The 19,443-nt window shown below is 40.9% G+C and overlaps 1 protein-coding gene across 1 annotated transcript; it reads right to left on the minus strand.

Moving 5' to 3' along the window:
- Positions 1-544: 544 nt before the first annotated feature.
- slc12a3 (solute carrier family 12 member 3) lies at positions 545-18,507 on the minus strand. Its single transcript, XM_086207684.1, has 26 exons — positions 18,226-18,507; positions 17,887-18,018; positions 15,802-15,877; positions 15,589-15,684; positions 15,278-15,417; positions 15,050-15,160; positions 13,802-13,913; positions 13,556-13,686; positions 13,320-13,404; positions 10,734-10,891; positions 8,600-8,707; positions 8,318-8,441; positions 7,389-7,490; positions 7,086-7,241; positions 6,895-6,994; positions 6,212-6,323; positions 5,994-6,128; positions 5,483-5,589; positions 4,284-4,366; positions 4,009-4,086; positions 3,708-3,806; positions 3,501-3,612; positions 1,335-1,421; positions 1,082-1,220; positions 875-942; positions 545-791 (listed from the first exon to the last, which is right to left on the minus strand). The coding sequence occupies exons 1-26, from the start codon at positions 18,505-18,507 to the stop codon at positions 650-652; spliced, it is 3,075 nt and encodes a 1,024-aa protein (XP_086063810.1). The 3' UTR covers positions 545-649.
- Between the last annotated feature and the right edge of the window lie 936 nt (positions 18,508-19,443).

Consider the following 19,443-nt stretch of genomic DNA (forward strand, 5'->3'; position numbering starts at 1 on the left):
TTTGCTAACATTCGCCGTACGAAACACCGAAACTCCGTTTGCACGGTGCTTGAGAGTGAGCGTTCTTTTTTCAAACCATATCATTGCCCACGCCTTACTGACTGTCCAAACACGTTACATCAGTCGGGTTACATCAACTGGAAGTGAAGTTTAAGTCTGACTAAGGGAAGTCGTCAGCTTCAGTTCAGTGTCCAACATTTGTGACGCAAATGTAAAATAATCCAGGCTCTCAAGGACTGATATGTCGCCACACTGCAATTACTTGGTGAAGCTACTTGGATGAGTAGAAAGAAAGACAGAAAAGAAGCATACGCATTCATATTAGATTTATTATTCATTTCCTGAAAAGATTAGAACAGACATTGAACTGAATCAGCAAAGAGATTGGGAACTGCAAGCTCTTTCTCTCACACTCACACTCACACACACAAAAACAAAACACACACAGTTTCTCTATATAACAGGCAGTACACAGTCTTACAGTTGTCTTTCATGATGTAAAACATCCCCCAGTGATTTTTCATATAAAATGTATACGATAAGGAAATAAAATCCATGCATCATTTTAAATGCATTCATTTTGTGACAAAACATTTAGGATTATGGAAGTGTGGATTCATTATCTGTATATTAAACTAAAGAAGGCACTTCATTGGCAGTAGAAAGTGAGGACATTTTCCTGGTTTCCTCTGACCAATAGGACCGGAGGCCTCAAATCACGTGACAAGAAGTCCAGCCATGCCATGTAGAGGACACTGGGACACACTCCCCTCCTCCCCACCGGCATGGTGCTGCATGTACAAAGTCAGATCAAAGCATATTTAATAAGGGAACTAAATTGTGTTTATCTTCGTACAAACAATCATCTACTCACATGACAATAAGCGCAGCGTCTCTGGAGTAGTCCTGCAGAACCTCGTTGAGACGAATCTGACGGAGGGACTAAATTACACAAAGAAATGAACAATTTTCATGGAGAACAACGCAGAGGAGGAGTTGAGGATCCCCCCCCCCCCCCTCAATTCCAAATGTGCTGTCTATTAATGTATGTGATTCAGGAGGAGCAGTGTGTGTGTCAGACCTTAGCCCTATTCCTCTCCAGATCCTGGTCGGTAATGCTCCAGGGCTCCTCCTGCGCTCTTTGCGGACCTGAATCACATTTGTTCTCTGGGTTTGCCTCCACCCTGTAGCAACCCACCATATTCTCAAACTGATGAACACTGGAAAACACAAAGACATAAAAGTGTTGCAATCCCTATGTTGATTTACATTGTAAGGATGTTTCCTGTATTTTCCAGATAGCATCTGGCAATATTTCAGTCCAACAGCCTTACTTTTCAGGCTGAGGTTTGTGAAGGAGGTCAGGAAGAACTTCAACATCATGGAAACCAAGACGGAACTTCTTAATCAGTGCCAACATCCTGAAATAAGATTTGTAACATGTCACTCAAGATAAATTCACTTACTGTTGTTTATATGCCCTCATCCACGTAACCTCACCACGTTACATGATCCACTCTACTATTTTGACACAGACTGGACACTAGAACACAGGTGAGGCTGGTCAAGTGCCATTTTTGTATGTTGTAATATATTTATTGTCTAACAAAGTAATTTCCCCGCATGCTCAATAAGGTTTATCCAATTCAGGCCAGCATAGGTTCCAACACTTGCTTATAAAAGAGGCGATAAGACAAGAGGTTGCACATTAAATCCTACACAACAGTTCATTCACTGTTATTCCTATTTTACATTTTCATTTCTAACTCGTACCAAAAGAACAGAACACATCACACCAGTTTTGAAGACTTTACGCTGGCTTCCAGTGAGCCAAAGAATAGACTTCAAAGCATTAGTTAGTATACAAATCACTAAAGGGGTTAGTTCCCGATTACCTATGTGACATGTTTAGAACATATAAACCTTGTAGAAATCTTAGACATGTGAACTCAGGAAAACTGGTGCTTAGCAGAGTGACAAATAAACACAGAGAAGCTGCATTTAGTTACGATGCTACCAATGGAGGTAAAACTTTCACCAAGCGTGGGTATCTTCAAAACCAGGCTGAAAGCTTTCCTTTTCTCATGTGCCTATTCACAGTCTGCACTGACTGTCTCTCTTTTCTCTTTTCTTCTTTTCATTTGAGTTTGCACGAATGCTTTTATTTTTCCTTCCTGTATTTTGATCTATTCATGTAAAGCACATTGAATTGCCCTGTGTATGAAATGCGCAATACAAATACGTTTGCCTTGCCTTTTATGCTGTTTATATAAACTTATTCAAGTTAATTGTATATTTCTATACCATTGTAAAGCACACTCTACTCTTTCTGCAATTTAATCTTTTTATTCCACTGTATACAGTTAGCAGCCAGTGGAGACCAAAACAGAGATAACGGAGGGAATATTGCAACTGCTTTATTTTTGTTGCATTGCCTAAAACATGACTCTGAATGAATACTAATATTGTGTTTGTAGTGTTGGGCTTGTTACTCAAAATTATAGATCACCACTGAATGAAACCAGTATTGAGAAACAAGTCATGACTCTTTTCAAAAGTAATATTATTATTTTACTTATTAGTAATGCCCTCCGGTCTTTCTGTCTCATCTATGGTAATGAAATATTGATCATGACCAAACAACTTGATTGCATATACGAGCAACTGAAAATGGTTTCATCAGGAGGGTCACTGACACCCTCCATGAGGGAATAGAGCCACTGCTCCTTTGTACAGGAGCAAGCTGAGGTGGTTCAGATGCCACCAGGAACATCTCTCAGGTCCAGCTAGGAGGAGGCAGATGGAGGACCTGAATGGACAGATGGGTGGATGGGGGATTGCTCCCTAGTACTCTACCTACTCTTCCTGCACGTGTCAGGAAACCTTCTTAATTTTTAATTTAATTTTCAATCAACATATGTTACGATCAATATGAAAACACACCTGGCTCAGCCATCCTTGGCCCCTACATACGGGCTAACTTTGTTGGGGTACATTTATACAAGCTCCACATTTTCATCCCATCGTAGGCATTTCCTTGGAGTGGAATATGGTATGTATGTTGTACAGTATGTTAGTGGTAAACAACTACCTGCACAGTATTGACATTTGACTATAATCTTGTTATTATTCATCCTGACAGAATCAAGGTATTGGGACGATGTTATGAAGACAGACTGAATGTGTTATATCTTCTATGTTAGTTTGATGCCTGGTGCTGTGCATGTTTAATTATTATGAAAGGCAATTCAATGTTATAAGATTGTTGTACTTCAAACAGTTAATAATGCAGACTGGAATCATTATCAGTTCGAACACTGATGCATCACTTGCTATTCCAGATGTGTTCTGCTATATTCTAAGCAGTTGTCGGATGTCTGGAAAACTTTATTGACATCCAGAAACCGTATTTTTTTTATTCTGACATCTTCTTTTGCAAATGTGGAAAATAAAAATAAATGAGCAATACTTTGAATAATCTGAATAATCCAAGATCTTACTCTTCTCTCTGCTCTTCCTTCTTTTCATGCTCTCCTCCCACAAAGACTCGAACTTTACATCTGGCCCAGCGCTTCCTTCGAGTCAGCAGGTAGGGCAGCAGCAAGGTCAGACCTAGTAAAACACACACATTTAAGGAAGGCCACTACTCCTGAGGGGAGTAAATGGTGAGCTGATAGATGGATTCACAGCCAGAGAGATGACCAGACCTCCATCATCAGATAGCCAGTACACATCGATTGTTTTCTTCCCTTGCTTTTTTTGGAACAATCTACTGGGCTGAATCTCTGCTTCAATCGACACAGCAGCTGCAAATAAGAATGTGGATACAGAAAATTTGATCTTTACAGGGCTGTACGTTTGTGCAGTTTTCGGACATGACACAAGAATTCTGGTGATCAGAGTTGTTAATGATGTGACATCACAATTTAGAGTTGAATTTTCAGCAAAAATTCAGATTTTGAAAGAGTGCAATAATCCCGACAATGAACAAAAGAGACACAAGCATACATTTAGTGATGGTTTGAAGTCCAGAGGGAGCAGATATGGTGTTTATACTCTCCGGTCCTCCATCAAAGCCTGGATTGACTGAAACATGAACAGAAGCCTTTATTTGATACGTGGATTTACTTTTAATCAGTAAATTACAGGAAGTGTGTGGAGACCACTTCCCATGATACTTCTTGTTAATTAAGAAAAAAAAACTGCTGTAGGAGTCACTTTATCAGTGCAGAAGTTATGGTACTCTGTGTGTAGCAGAATTCTTTTTCCATCAAAGTTCTTACCATGTGATTGATGTGGATGAGAAACATCCAGCCCCTCCCATGTTCTTAGCACACACACACCGTACTGCAGGTCAAATGCATCACTGAAATGGAAATATGCAGGCATATAAACATATATTTTGAACTAGCCTTTTGAGTTGAATGTGGATGTTGCTGAATTTTAGTTTTCTTTCCTTTTTCTATGATATTTCTCTCATTTCCACCACAAAGAACTCAAATACATGTGAACATGAATAATAATACAGTAATTTAATGCCTCATACTCAAGTGTAGTGACTGTAAGAATGTACATTGAAAACTCTCTACCATTGCTTAACACTATTTGACGTTTTTTTGGGATCATGACGAAAAAATCAATTTATAGTTGATTTTTTTACATATCTTTTATGCGGTGCAGAAAAGGAATAAACTTTCATGAAGATGTTTTCATTTGTGATCTATTTCAACTTCTCTAAAATATTCAAGTATTTTCATGAACTCTTTCCATTACATTGTCATCTTTCACACTTCGTGCAGGATTTTTACATCCCATCTATTTTATCCATTTTCTTCTGCTTATCCTGTTAAGGGTTGTGGGTGGGGTGGTCTGGTGCCTGTCCCAGTGGCTTGGGGGCTAGAGTTCACCCCGCACAGGTTGCCAGTCCATCACAGGGCCAACACAACCATTCACACTCACAGCCACACCTACGGTCAATTTAGAGTATCCAATCAGCCTAGTCCCCATTTGCATGTCTTTGGACGGTGGGAAGAAGCTGGAGTACCAGAGAGAACCCACGCAGGCACAGGGAGAACATGGAGACTCCACACAGAAAGATCCAGAGCCTGAGCCGGGACATGAACCCGGAACCTTCTTGCTGTGAGGCCACAGTGCTAACCACTGCACCACCATGCCGCCTTTTACAATTGCATTTCCAAAAATTAAAAGTACTCCAATTATCTTGAGTCAAACTATTAACCACATAGATTGAAGCAAAGTAAAATCTGGTCAACTGCTTCAATCTACGATCTACGATGACCTGGATGAATGAGAACCTACACAGACATATTAACCACATAGTCATGAATGTATGCAGAAAACACTTTGAAAATATAAGATAACAGCTTACAACCCAGCAGCACTGAAAATTATCCAGCTTTGTTGCAGAAACATGGTCTTTGGTGTTCATAATTTTATTTCAGTTATCACACATGATACTCACTGCAATATTCCAATGTAATTGTGTGTAGCCTGAGGGGAGTCATTGCGCCAGTCCTTCTTGAAGCCCATCAGCAGAACATTAGGTCTGATTCGCCCTAAACCTGCCCCCTGATGGTAACAAGTAGGCATTACAACAAGAAGAGAAAAGAAACTTATTTAGATCCCGATGGAGGAAAATTCTGCTCAAAAGAATTCAACAGCTTTTTTCCATCTATCCATCCATCCATATTCTACTGCTTATCCTGCTAAGGGTCATGGAGGGGGGGCGTGGGTGGTTTTGGAGCCTGTGCCAGCCTTCAGGTGAGAGGTGGGGTTCACCCTGGACAGATCATTGAAACCTCAATGCTAAAATGGTTTGTGTAGATCGCATATACACCAGTCTGCCCCATGTGAAGGAGTAAACAAAAAGTTTCTTCAGTTCACAAGAGACTGGGTTGAAGATGTTCCCCTCACAAGTCTGTCCCTGTCCCATTACCTCGAAAAAAATGTGCTGGTGCTCGTGTTGTTCTGACCTGTAGCAGCATGTTGACCCCTGACCGTAGGTCTGTAGCCACCACATCTTGGTAGAAAGACTTCACCCCTCGGTGGTTCAACCATGTAACGTGACTGTTGCTTCTAGGCTCCACGACTGATGGGGATGACTCAACCTGAAGAATACATGAACATTTCTTGATGCCGCACCCAGATAGTTGCAAAAAATCCTATTCTTTAATGCTGAGTGTGAACTCACAGTGACCACATGGCCACACATCATGAGACTCAGACTCTTGGTAAAACAGTAGCTGAGATCCACAAGAGCTGGACGATTGCTGGGAGGACCTGTTAGCACCAAACACTGAGGTCTAAAGGGGAAGCAAAACCACATAATTTTAGGTATCAGAAATACATAATTTCATATATTCAATTTCACTACCTGAAAAACTTTTTGTGTGACACACCCATAGTTTCCTTCTCTGGATTGGAATTGATCTTGACTCTGACATTGACATGCTGTTAATGCTTTCATGTGCATGTTCATGGAAGCTCATTCTTGTGAGATAAAAGGTCTGCAACAAAATATCTGATGTTGAGAAAAATTGGTTTATTATTTTTCCTGTTTCTTCCTTACCCTTAGCTCAACCCTCACAACTAAATACCTGACCACAACTCTGACCTTAAAACAAAGTTCACACCTACAAACAGCCCTAGACGTTATGAGGACAAGAATGTCCTCACTTTCCAAAAATGTCCAGGTTGTTGGTTACACACACACACACACACACACACACACACACACACACACACACACACACACACACACACACACACACACACACACACACACACGTCTAAGTCCATTTCAAGTCAGCACAAACTCCAAAGTAAACATTAGCAGGGTAAGAGTGCAGCACTTGACCACTTCCTAAAACTGACCTGTAGTTCTTGATGTGGTCCTCCACCTGGTTTAGGGCAACACACTGGTTCAGAGCAATGTTGTAGGAGCTGGCCTGCACTGATGATCCCCAGTTCACCGCTGAACATTAAGTTTGGTGCATTAAGAATTATGCAGCAGAGAATTTTGTATGTGTGTGTGTGTATGTGTGTGTGTGTGTGAGATACATTACCGGGCCTTTTGGAGAGTGTGTATCCCAAAAGGAATAAGATGATACCAAAGGCTATGAGAGCTGCCCACCAGTTGAGCAGGAACATGATTACCAGACAACACACAGCACACAGCAATGACAGCCACTTACTGTAGAACCTGAAGGACGGACGCCAACCTTTACATACACACATACAACACACGTATTTAGACACCATACACAATCCAATTCACAAACTTTAAATTAGGAAATTTGCTTTCTCAGAATAATGTCTGTCAATATCAATTTGCTAAATATTTGGAATGGTTATCTCCTCTCACCTACCTGGTGAGTTGGTGATTGAGGCATGGAAACAGCTGAAGTTGATCAGACAGTAGGAGCAGAGAAAGAAATTAGAAATGATTGGAGCGATGGTGTTCAACTCAGCTGCAGGGGAAAAAGAACAAAAAAAATTAGCCGTTCAAAAACCAAAGTGTGTCTTTGTTGGCATAACAGTAACTGTGCTATGTGGAAACCAGATGTTTACATTGACTGTACAGAATAAGATTTTAATTTGCCTTTTTATGGAGAATAATCTAGAATATGAACATTAATACATATACAGTATATACAGTCTGCTGTGAACATCAATTTTATATTCATCAACTTTGTTTTTGAGAAACCCTGGTTTGTGTGCACTTCCACGCTTATGAGCCTCAGCCACAACCTTCTAGTTTGGAAAGAGTCGTCAGTCAGAGTTGCAGCAAATTAAAAGACTCCTGTATTCAGTGGCAGCTGTTGCTTAAAATAAAATCTGAAGCAGAAAGTTGTGGACCCAAGACATGTAGACGGGTCCAGGCCATTTTGATGAACAAAGTAATTGAACTGACTTTCAAAAGACTCATTGGAAAGATTCCAAATATCATGTTCCTACTGAGAATAATCAAATGACTATAAGAAAATGGGATTTATGTAAGTCAGTCACCTTTGAACAGCATGGAAGTTTATTTTGATCTCTCACACTGTGTGAATGCATGAAGAAGCCTAATATAACTGAGGCACTGACAGAGCTCCGGATGTTGTGATGCTATTGAGATTTCTCATTAATGTAGCTCAGAGGTTATAAGTAACTTTTGCTTTTCAATTATGCAGGAGAATATTTTCTTATTCCAGCCAGATGCCAAAGGATGAGGGACATACTGTAGCACTGTCAATAAGACACCAAAATCCCACTTTAAATCTGTAAGGGTTAGAGAATCCTCGCCACGACCCACCAATGAGGATAAAGCAGGCAGCAATGATGTAGGTCAGAAGGTAGCCTCGTAGCGGCTCATCATTCTTGCCGTAACCTTTTCCAAAGAAGCCAATAAGAGGGTACAGTTTGTCCTTACAGAGACACTACAAAAAGAAAATGAAAAGAGAGGGGAAAATTGTCACCAACAGAAACACAGAAAAGAATGTGTGATTTGTGTGTGTGTGTGTGTGTGTGTGTGTGTGTGTGTGTGTGTGTGTGTGTGTGTGTGTGTGTGTGTGTGTGTGTGTGTGTGTGTGTTTACCTGGAATACTTTGGGGGCAGACACCAGGCAGGCCAATGCAGAGGAGAGGGTTGCACCAAATATGCCAGCAGTGATCAGAGGGGCAAATGCTGACACCATGCTCATTGACTGCAGACATAAATGTTCTGTTTACTCTTAAGGCTGACATCTCTTTTTGTGTATCTTTACAGGCCCTTGATAAAATACATAAAACATTCACAAATCTGACCAATCCATATCTTAATTACAACTGAAGACAGACAACATATCCTATGTTCAAATTAAGAATTTTTACAGATTCATGAAATATATTAGCTCCTTTTGGATTTGATAGGGGCAACAGCTCTCAAAAAATTAGGACAGGCACTGCAAAAGAATGGAAAAAGTAGTGATAACAAAAATAAACATCTGTAGCAGCATTTTACAACTTATCAGATGAACCTTGAGGGACCCAAGCTGATTTTGGGGTAATTTTACATCCTTGGCTTTTGAGCTATTATCTTGGTCATTATAAGGTCAATCTCTACATGCTATATCTTGTTTTTTTTTTTTTTATTTCAAGACAGCCTATGCTATCCAGATATGCCATCAGTTGACTTGGTACTACTTACATATATTTAATAAAAAATGTTAAAAAAAATTGTATTAAGGGTTAAACAGAAACATGTTAATAATATGATTGGTTATAAAAGAGCATTTTTGAGAGACAGTCTTTCAGAGGTAGAAATGGGCAGAAATTTACCAATCTGTGAAAGACTGGATCAAAAAGTTGTGGAAAAATTTTAGTAAGATGTTTTTCACTGTGAAATTGCATAGACTTGGAATGTTCCATCATCTACAATTCATGATATCGTCAAGATATTCAGAGAATCTGGAGACATCTCTGTTCTTAAAGGACAAGGGCAAAAAAACAGCGTTGGATGCTCAGGATCTTCCTCTGGAGGCACTGTATTCAAATTAAGCATGATCCTCTACAGACAGTAACAGCATGGGCTCAGGGACACACTTCCAGTCTGTGAATACACGCCATCCACAAACAGGTTAAAGCTCTATCATGCAAAAAAGAAGCAATAGGTGAATATGATTTGGGACTGAGGCAAAAACGAATTTCAAACTTTGAATCCTCAGTCCATTTTAAAAGGACTTTGGCCAATAGGAGATGCCAAAATTTCTTCTTCACCATTTCTGATTAATACAGTTTTTAATGAGGATCCAATATTTTCAAGACAATGCCAACATCCATCCATGCAGCCAGCCATCCATTATCTATACCACTGTGGCCGGCATGGCTCAGGGGTAGAGTGGCTGTCTAGCAACCAAAGGGTCGCTGGTTCGATCCCCGACCCCGGCGACTATGTCAAAGTGTCCTTGAGCAAGATACTGAACCCATAATTGCTCTTGATCAGTAGGTTGGTGCCTTGCATGGTAGCCTCCACCATTTGTGTGTGTGTGAATGAGATGACACTGTAAAGCACTTTGAGTACTGCTAAGGTAGAAAAGTGCTATATAAAAATGAGTCCCAGCTGACATTGGGTGAGAGGCAAGAAACACCCAAGATGGGTCAATAGTCCATCGCAGGGCCAACCAATTAGGGGTTCAGTATCTTGCTCAAAGATACTTTGACATGTTCACCAGGGGAACCACCTTTGGTTGTTAGATGGCCATGCTAGACAATTCTAACATCACTTTAAAAATGTCCGCATCCACATCCTGTCCTCTATCTCTATCTCTATCATCCTCTATCTCTATGTGTTGGTCTTAATTTCCCTCATATTCAAAAGTTCAGAAGCCTTCTTTCACATTTCACAGCATTCCATTAAATATATCTTTCCTAATGAAATTTGAATAATTCATTTATTTGAAATCTTGTCTAGGCAATGTTGAGATGATGTCTTCTGTTTTCTTATTTCTTTTTCAATTACTTTTGTTCCAGACTTTCAAATGATTCCTCTAGTTTTCTGATGAATATTATTGTCTTGTGTGTGTTAATTTTCAGTTAAGCACACAGTTGTTCAAACAAATATTCAGTTCCTTCTCCACAAAGATTACTGACAGGATAATAATGTCCAGATAAAAATCAAAATAAACCCCAATTCCCCCCAAAAGTTGGGACATTATATAAAAGGTAAAGAATGGGAAATGTGTATGTGTATACCTGATAGTAGTTGCTAATGCCGAAGGTGCATGTTTTATTGCTGATACACTGACTGAAGTCCCATCCATACTGACAGGCTAAACCAACACAAGCTTCACTGGACGGGGAGGACAGGGTGTCGTTCAACAGGCCAGATGCATCGCGCACTACGCAAGATCCTGGAGGGAAAAACACATACACACACGCACGCACGAGCAAATATCAATGCATCAAGAAAAATGAATAAATAATAGATAAAATATGTGAGGCCTATATTCGATCCCCCAAAATATGGCATTCATTAATCGTTCACTCCTGACCTTATATTATATAAGTATCTGCCGGTTTGTTTGGTGAGACATCTTTATCTTGTAAACTCACAAGTTGAGCTCTGCAGTTATGTGTCTGGATGCAACCAATCAGAACTGCATTCTAACTGCCCCGGATCAGCCTGAAAAGTTTATATGGACTCATCCCCCTGTGGACCCAATCTCTGGGGCTGAAGTTGGTGAGGCAGTTAAACAACTCCATGGTGGCAGAGCTCTGGGAGTATCTCAAGGCTCTGGATGTTGTCGGGCTGTCTTGGTTGTCACATCTCTGCAACATTGCGTGGATATCAGGGGCAGTGCCTTTGGAATGGCAGACCAGGGTGGTGGTCCCCATCTTTAAGAAAGGGGACCAGAGGGTGTATTTCAACTATCGAGGGATCACACTCCTCAGCCTCCCTAGACAGGTCTATGCCAGGGTATTGGAGAGGAAGGTCAGGGCGAAAGTCAAACCTCAGATCGAGGAAGAGCAAGGTGGTTTTCGTCCAAGCCATGGAACCGTGGATCAGTTCTTTACTCTTGCTAGGGTGCTGGAAGTGGTATGGAAGTTTACCCAACCAGTCCATGACCATGTTCCCTGGAGCACCCTGTGGGGGGTACTCCGGGAGTACGGGGTGGATGGCCTCTTACAGAGGGCCATTAAGTCTTTCTACTGGAGGAGTGAAGTTCTGGTTCGTGTTGCCAGCAGTAAATTGGCCTTGCTGGACTCTGCCAAGGCTGCCCTTTGTCACCAGTTCTGCTCATAACTTTTATGGACAGAATTTCTAAGTGCAGCTCGGTGGTGGAGGGGGTTGAGTTTGGTGGCTGGAGGATGTTGTCTCTCCTTTTTGTGGATGACATGGTCCTCTTAGCTCTGTCACACCACGACCTCCAGCAGTTCTCAGCCGAATGTGAAGTGGCAGGGATGAGAATCAGCACCTCCAAGTCTGAGGCCATGGTCCTCAGCCGGAAAAGGGTGGCCTGATCACTCCAGGTTGGGGGAAGGAGGTCCTGCCCCAGGTGGAGGAGTTTAAGTATCTCGGGATGTTGTTCATGAGTGAGGGTAGACTGGAGCGGGAGGTTGACAGGCAGATTGGGGTGGTGTCCGCAGTGATGCGGGCATTAAATCGGTCCATTGTGGTAAAGAAGGGGCTTAGCCAAAAAGAATGCTCTTGATTTACCAGTCAGTCTACGTTCCAACCCTCACCTATGGTCATGAGCTTTGGGTAATGACCGAAAGAACAAGATCGTGGATACAAGCGGCTGAAATGAGTTTCCTTCGCATGCTGGCTGGGCGCTCCCTTAGAGACAGGGTGAGAAGCTTGGTTATTCAGGAGGGACTCCATGTCGAGAGGAGTCAGTTGAGGTAGTTCAGGCATCTGGTGAGGATACCTCTTGGACGCCTCCCTCGGGAGGTTTTCCAGGCATGTCCTACCGGGAGGAGGCCTCGGGACACACCCTGCACGCACTGGAGGGATTATATCTCTCGGCTGGCCTGAGAACACCTCGTGATTACCCTGGAAGAGCTGGTGGAAGTGGCTGCGGAGAGGACAGTCTGGGCTTCCTTGCTGAGGCTGCTGCCACCGCGACCCATACCCGGATAAGCGGAGGACAGACGGATGTACGGACATGTAAACTTCACTTAGTTAGGGTTGTAATCAAATTTGGATGATCTTTACTACCTTTACACCTACATTCAGCTATTTCTTAACTCATATAGACATAACTTGATCACCAGCAGACATATCAAACATTAACATCCTTATTTTTTGTAATTCTGAAAGTATACAGTGCAAAAGCGGTACTATGGTGTAGTGGTTAGCACTGTTGCCTCCGAGCAAGAGTGTTCCACGTTAGAGCCCCAGCTCAGACGGGGTCTTTCTGTGTGGAGTTTGAATGTTCATCCAATGCCTCCATGGGTTCTCTCCAGGTACTCCGGCTTCCTCCCACAGTCCGAAAACATGCAATCAGGGACTAGGTTAATCGGATAATCTAAAATTGACCATGGGTGTGTCTGTGAGAGATAAGATAAGATAAACCTTTCTTCGTCCCTCAGTGGGGAAATTGGCAAGCAAGCAAATGTTGTCTTTCTATATGTGTTGGCCCTGTGATGGACTGGCAACCCAGTTTGCCCGAAGGCAGCTGGGATAGGCTCCAGCCCCCCCCCCCCCCGCGACCCTTAACAGGATAAAAAAAATGCATGGATGGATAGATATACAGTGCAATTTTGCGTCAAAAGGGTCTGAGGCCTCACATTACATTCAGGTATGATATGTTATGTATAGTAGATAAGGAGCAGTACCAATGGTAGCAGAAATGATGAGGTAAGACACGGTGGTCCAGAATATTGCCATCAGTGTTCCTCTGGGGATGGCAACTGTTGGGTTCTGGGTAAGGAGAACACAAATGGCAACATAGTAGGAGGTCAATAGGTCAAAAAGGTTTCTGCTGCAGACAAAAACGTGATATTTCTGCAACAGGATTAATTGAGAAAAAGCATGAATGAGAAAGAGACAGAAAGAGAGACACAGAGCATACCCTCAGATCTCCTGAGATGTTAGCACCTGCCAAGATGCCTGTGGCTGAGGGAAAGAAAATGGAGAACATGCCAAAGAAGCTGCCCTCATTCCCCCGCCAGCTGGGCACAAAATTGGTGGCAAAAATCATTGCTGTTGAGGTCAGATGAGAGAATCATACCAAAATGGTTTACCTCTGTCATTTGACATGAAGACTGAGGATTTCTGAGTCATATAAAAGGGGAAAACTTGTATGAGCAAGTGTCACCTTTATAATTGAAGAAACCCTTTGCTTGTTTCTGTGGGGAAGCAGGAATGATGGTTCCAACAATGTAACTGGCAAACGACACCATAATGACCAGGAAGAACAGGACCTGAGCCTGTGGAAGACCAAATATACAGAAAAAATCTGGCTGGAGACATTAAGGTTTGTCACTTATTTGCTTCGTCCTTTTAGACGAATAAGATAATAAAGCGAAAGCGGCACCCCTTCAGTATGTGATAGGGTGTGCATCGCCAAATACATGGGTTAGGTTTTGTTTTTTTGTCGGCTTGAATAAGTTACAGTTCCAATCCTTTATATTTACCAATTCCTTCATATACCCTTCATATACCACAATGTAAAAATACTTCATTCATGCACAGCTCTATCAACAAAATGAATTAAAAATCTGAAAGGTAGAGGACCTAATTATACAGCTTAATTATGCCTTTCAGGTTAGGCTTAGGGCAGGGTTTTGAGACATATTAGCCTTATATCTCTGAATTCATATTTACTCAGTATTTTAAAGGCATACTCCCACAATTCATTCTTCAACTTTCAAAACTCCATGAAGTCTCAGACACAGGATGTCCCTAGAGACTGTGTCATGACAATATTAATTTAAAGGGTCATTGTCAACTCAATCAACCAATTTGTACAATTGTATGAACATCTGGGTAACTTGAAATGGATAATGCGAGTTTTATGTCAAATGTTATTTTTCTTTTTAAATTGAAAGCTTTTGCTGTTAGATACAGGCAGTAGAGTAAAATTTACTAGAGCGATGACCAAAATATATAATTGAAACATTCTAAATTCAGAATGGTTCTAGCAAGTCCATTAAAATCTCTTTGCTTTCCCTTAAAATATTTGCAAAGTTTATCCTTGAAAATATTTTAAAGTGTATCCAGGCCTGATAATTCTTCTTCTTCATTATCGTTGACATACTGTTGACTGTTGTACTGGTTGCATGAAACTGCTGCTGCATGACACAAAAAACCTGAAGACCTATTCATAGAAACATTGGCTAAGTTGGAGGTTATAAATTCCACAAGGCACCCTTACAATACTTGAATGAATGTACCTTCACATATAAACTAATCCTTGTGGGTACAATTCATCTCCTACCCTTGAAGACTGCATCAGATATGTTTTTATCCCTCAAAACAAAAGCATTTGTCATCACATCAAACCCTAACCTAACCCTAACTCTAACCCATAGTGCCATAGTCTTATATGACAGGTTGAACTAACCTTTGACTCCCACGCCATGCCAGCCATTGAGATACCAAGTAGACATGTGACAGTGATGACACCAATGATGCGGATGTCATTAATTTGGTTCACCATGATGGCTCCATGCTCCTGAGGAAGAACGTTTTATTATTGAAAGATTTAAAAGAATAAAGGGCGCTATTTACTGTATTGTATCACCGCAAAAGCAGATACACATTAAGAATTAACACACTGCATTTAACGTACATGCATGAGGTCTGTAACAGTCTCAGCAAAGCCCACAGTGTGCATGGCCACAGCTACAGCATTGGCAAAGGCAAAGATCAGACCGATGGAGCCACCCAGCTCGGGTCCAAGGCTACGACTAATTAGGAAGTACGTCCCACCTGAGGGAAATGGCATTGAAGAATTTGTCATCAAAAGATAAACAACTGCAGGCCTTAAAATGTACCAATAAATATTACACATTACACACTGGTCAGTCTCATACACTGTTTTTGACCTTTGGTGCTGCAGGCCTTAAAAATTCTTTCAAATATGGCTGTGAGTTAACGGACCTCCTTTGACTTTGCCGTTGGTTGCGATGGCTGAAGTAGAGAGGCCAGTGATCCCAGTGATAGAGGAGGATAAGAGGATAATAACCCAGGTCAGACCTGAGGAGACACACAGAGATCAAAATTGTTGGAATGAGAAAGAGCAGGATGGAAGCTTTCATTGGGCATACTCCTCAAGGATATCAAAAGATTATCAGGAGGGTTTGTTGGACGTACCTATACCGGCTTGAGCAGTGATCCAAGGTAACCTCAGGTACAAGATCACGCCCCAAATGTTTAACATGCAACGGATCTAGAAAAAGACAGTCACCGAATGAATTCCCCAAATACACCAATTCTGTTTAACCCCAAATATCTCCTGAGTTTGAGTTTTAGTTTAACAGCTGAATGGGCCTCTGCCATTGCTGAGACTTTCTGACAACTGTTACATATGATATGGGTTTATTAGAACATTTTCCAAGAATGGGGTTAAACCTGGATTAAAACAAGATGCATCTGTCAGTTTATTGTTAATTGAAGAGGTTTTTCTGTATTTGTCATTCACAAAAAATATTTCCAACTAGAAGCTGAACAGAAGTAACTAGAAATTATATTTATTACATTTTTATAATATTGTTTATATATTTGTGCTATTAAATAAATATTGTTTGATCCCATAAAATTAAAGCAAAAGTAAAACCACTGCAATGACAGGTTGTTGGAATAACCTACAATTACTTATCAAAAATAAATAACAAATACATTTCTTATAGCAGACATTTTTTAGTACAAACACATAGATGGTTATAGCAAGTAAGCAGCTAATTTAGCTAAAACCACAAGGAAGACACTGCAAAACCTATTGTACTTGTGTTTCTGTTAGTGTTCTGTTGTGCTTTTGTTCTAGTTCCCTGCAAAATGTGCTTTTGTTTTGATTCTGCTTCATGTGTGCTTTGTTTTACAGGCCCACATGTGCTGCTGTGTTGTGGCTGTGCCCCGCCCCGCCCAGCCCTTTGTTCAGTTTCCCGCCATTTTTGAAAGCACACCTGTTTTGCTTTAATAATTATTTCTTGTGGGTATTTAAGCCCAGGGCTCTGTTTAGTCCTGGCCAGATCGTGCCAGTATTTGCCCTGACTGCCTGCGACGCTTGAATCTTGCCTGTCCCTGTTTTTGACTTTGCCTGCGGTTCTTGTACCTTTTTGGCTGTTCATTAAACTTCTTGGATTATGAACTGTAGCCTGCAAGTGGGTCCTACACTCCCTAACAGTTTCTATGATCTGTGTAAAAACACTTTTTCGCCAATTGGACTGAAAACCATGTTCTTACTAGAAAAATGTTACATGCTGCATGAATATTTTCCTATCATTGCCAGCGAAAGAGAAGTCAAGAAGCCTGTTATACCAGACTAACTACATAGTATTGTATAATTGTATAACAAACGCATAATCTTTATGTGGCTAATCAGTCATGTGTACTGAATTCTGCACAAGACGTGATGGGTCAAGAAATTCACTGTAAGAAGTCACATTACAAACCACCACATCCAATTTTAATGAACCAGGGCTTATAGTCTTTCATTCGCACGGGACGATCACTTGCATACGTTTGCACACGCGCACACATACACACGCACTCTCTTGCTGGATGAATGTCTTCCTATAGTACAATGTAGCTATCTAAACAAAAGTGATGTGCTCTGCGACCCCCCAAGAACCTCCAACTGTCTAACAGACTGATAATAATGATGATAATAGATCATATCTCTGCATTCAGAATCTCTCCTCATGAAGTGAGGAAGGTATCAACTGTTAGTCTGGGGGAAATATGCAGGTCAGTTTTCTTTTAATAGCAGCTAATCTCAACAAACGTTATCTCATGAAGCTTTACAAATAGAGCAGTTGCAGAACCATACTCTCCTTCAATTTAAGGAGACCCAACAATTCCCCATAAGGCAGCATATCTGTAACAGTGGACTGGTTGGAATGAAGAGTGCACAAAAAGAAAGAGAGAGAGATTGATGGGTCTAATGAACCCAGCTGATTCAGATCAACTGATTTAGCCGAACAACTAACATATCTTCTATTTTGAGAAATAAACCAAGTCCAATATATTCTGTAGATTTAGAAGATGGTGTGAATAGAATGGACTTCTACTCCTGAGAGGAATTTTGGCCATTCAATTTATATCTACTTTGCATGAGTGCAAAATATAATTTTGATCCGAAGGACAAAACCACAATCCATTAAAACGTCAGATATAGATATATAGTGAAATTATCTTCTGACAGTTGCATTGATCAATCATCAGTTCAGTGGCACATACCATGACTCCCTGCACCCAGCCAAATCGGGTGGGTTCAGGTGGAGGCTCCTTCTGCTCCTCTTCATCTGAACTTTCTCCACTTTCCATGTGTGCACCTGCAGTCTCCTCATACAAGGGAGGTTGGGAGTCATCCTAATCAAATAATCAAGAAATCACAAGATAAAATACATTTGAACCTATAAAGCTTCATATAGGTGGGAAAGAAAGTAGCCTCATTAAGAGCAACTGCATCAAATTGAATGAAAATGCAATCATATTGAGTCTCTTTCAAAATGTCTTGTGAAATGTATTTCATAATGCAGAGATCATAGACTGAATTATTTCATGAGGACCCCTCACCTCACTGTTGGCATACAGTTGGTACAAAGATGGCCTGAAGCGCCTCCGTCGGCCCAACACTTCTGTGTTGGAATAGAAGTCATAACTTGGCGGGGTGTCCATAGTGTCATACCTGCTTAAAACATTTGATCCGTGCAATGCTATGCTGTTGCTGTCCCCATTGCCCTGATAACAACCAGATTCAATCAGTCCTGCAGCTGTTGCTTTCCCATTACCAACTGATAGTGGAGGTCTGATTCTGTAATCAGTCAGGTGAACATTGCTGCCGCCTGGTAACTCCATTCAGAACAACTAACTCGTCTTTTTGTATTTAGTTATAAATGCAAAGACAGCTGAGGGTGTATTTCCTTGTAGTTTTTGTCCAAAATCTTTCTCTACAAGAAGTCTAGAAAAGGCGAGTCAGTCAGCCAGTTCGAGGGGAGCCATTCTCCAGAGTGTATGAAGGAGGCTTCATGGTGAGGATGATTTTATACTTGACCTTAGCCAAGCAGGAAGAGCTTGAGGCCATGAATGAAGGCTGGTTCACTGAACAGGTCAAACAAGACTCATTACAAGAACTGTTATGCCTACCGTGGACCATTATATATGGTCAACTAGATATTGTGTGCTGAGTAAGGACATCAAGGATTTTTTTCTCAACTTCATTGACATGTTAATTGATTCATGTCCTGAGGGGAACCTGGGCAGAAATGAAAGCTGAAAACAGCATCATTACACAAAGCAACCAAATGTCAGATAACCTTGACGGGGACAGGGAAGGTCAACAGTCTCTGAGTGCGAGAGCTACAATTTGTCACTTTGCTAAAAAGTCCTTGAAAACATAGCACTGTCCTGTCAGTGGCAAATTTATTTAAATATATTTAAATGTGTGTGTATATATATATATATATATATATATATATATATATATATATATATATATATATATATATAAATACATTTTTTTGTTTTGTTTTTTGGATGAAATAAGGCACAGTCTGACTCACAATCTGCAAGATAAGTACATGCACTATGCTACTGTTTATGCAGCTGTCCTGGCCAGAAGTTCAGGTGTTACATTTATTTATTAACTTCAACCAAATATGCTAGCAGAGCTTTGCTGGTACATTTTCAAAGTATCGAATACATACATATTACATATTGAGTACAATAAAAGCCACAACTTCCAAGTGGTTCCATTACTATGACCTTTTTCACTCTTCATACATTGTCAAATGA

Source organism: Aulostomus chinensis, chromosome 7 (genome assembly GCF_037954235.1).
Source record: "Aulostomus chinensis isolate RoL2024-O1b breed Wild chromosome 7, RoL_Achi_v1.0, whole genome shotgun sequence".
Taxonomy (NCBI): domain Eukaryota; kingdom Metazoa; phylum Chordata; class Actinopteri; order Syngnathiformes; family Aulostomidae; genus Aulostomus; species Aulostomus chinensis.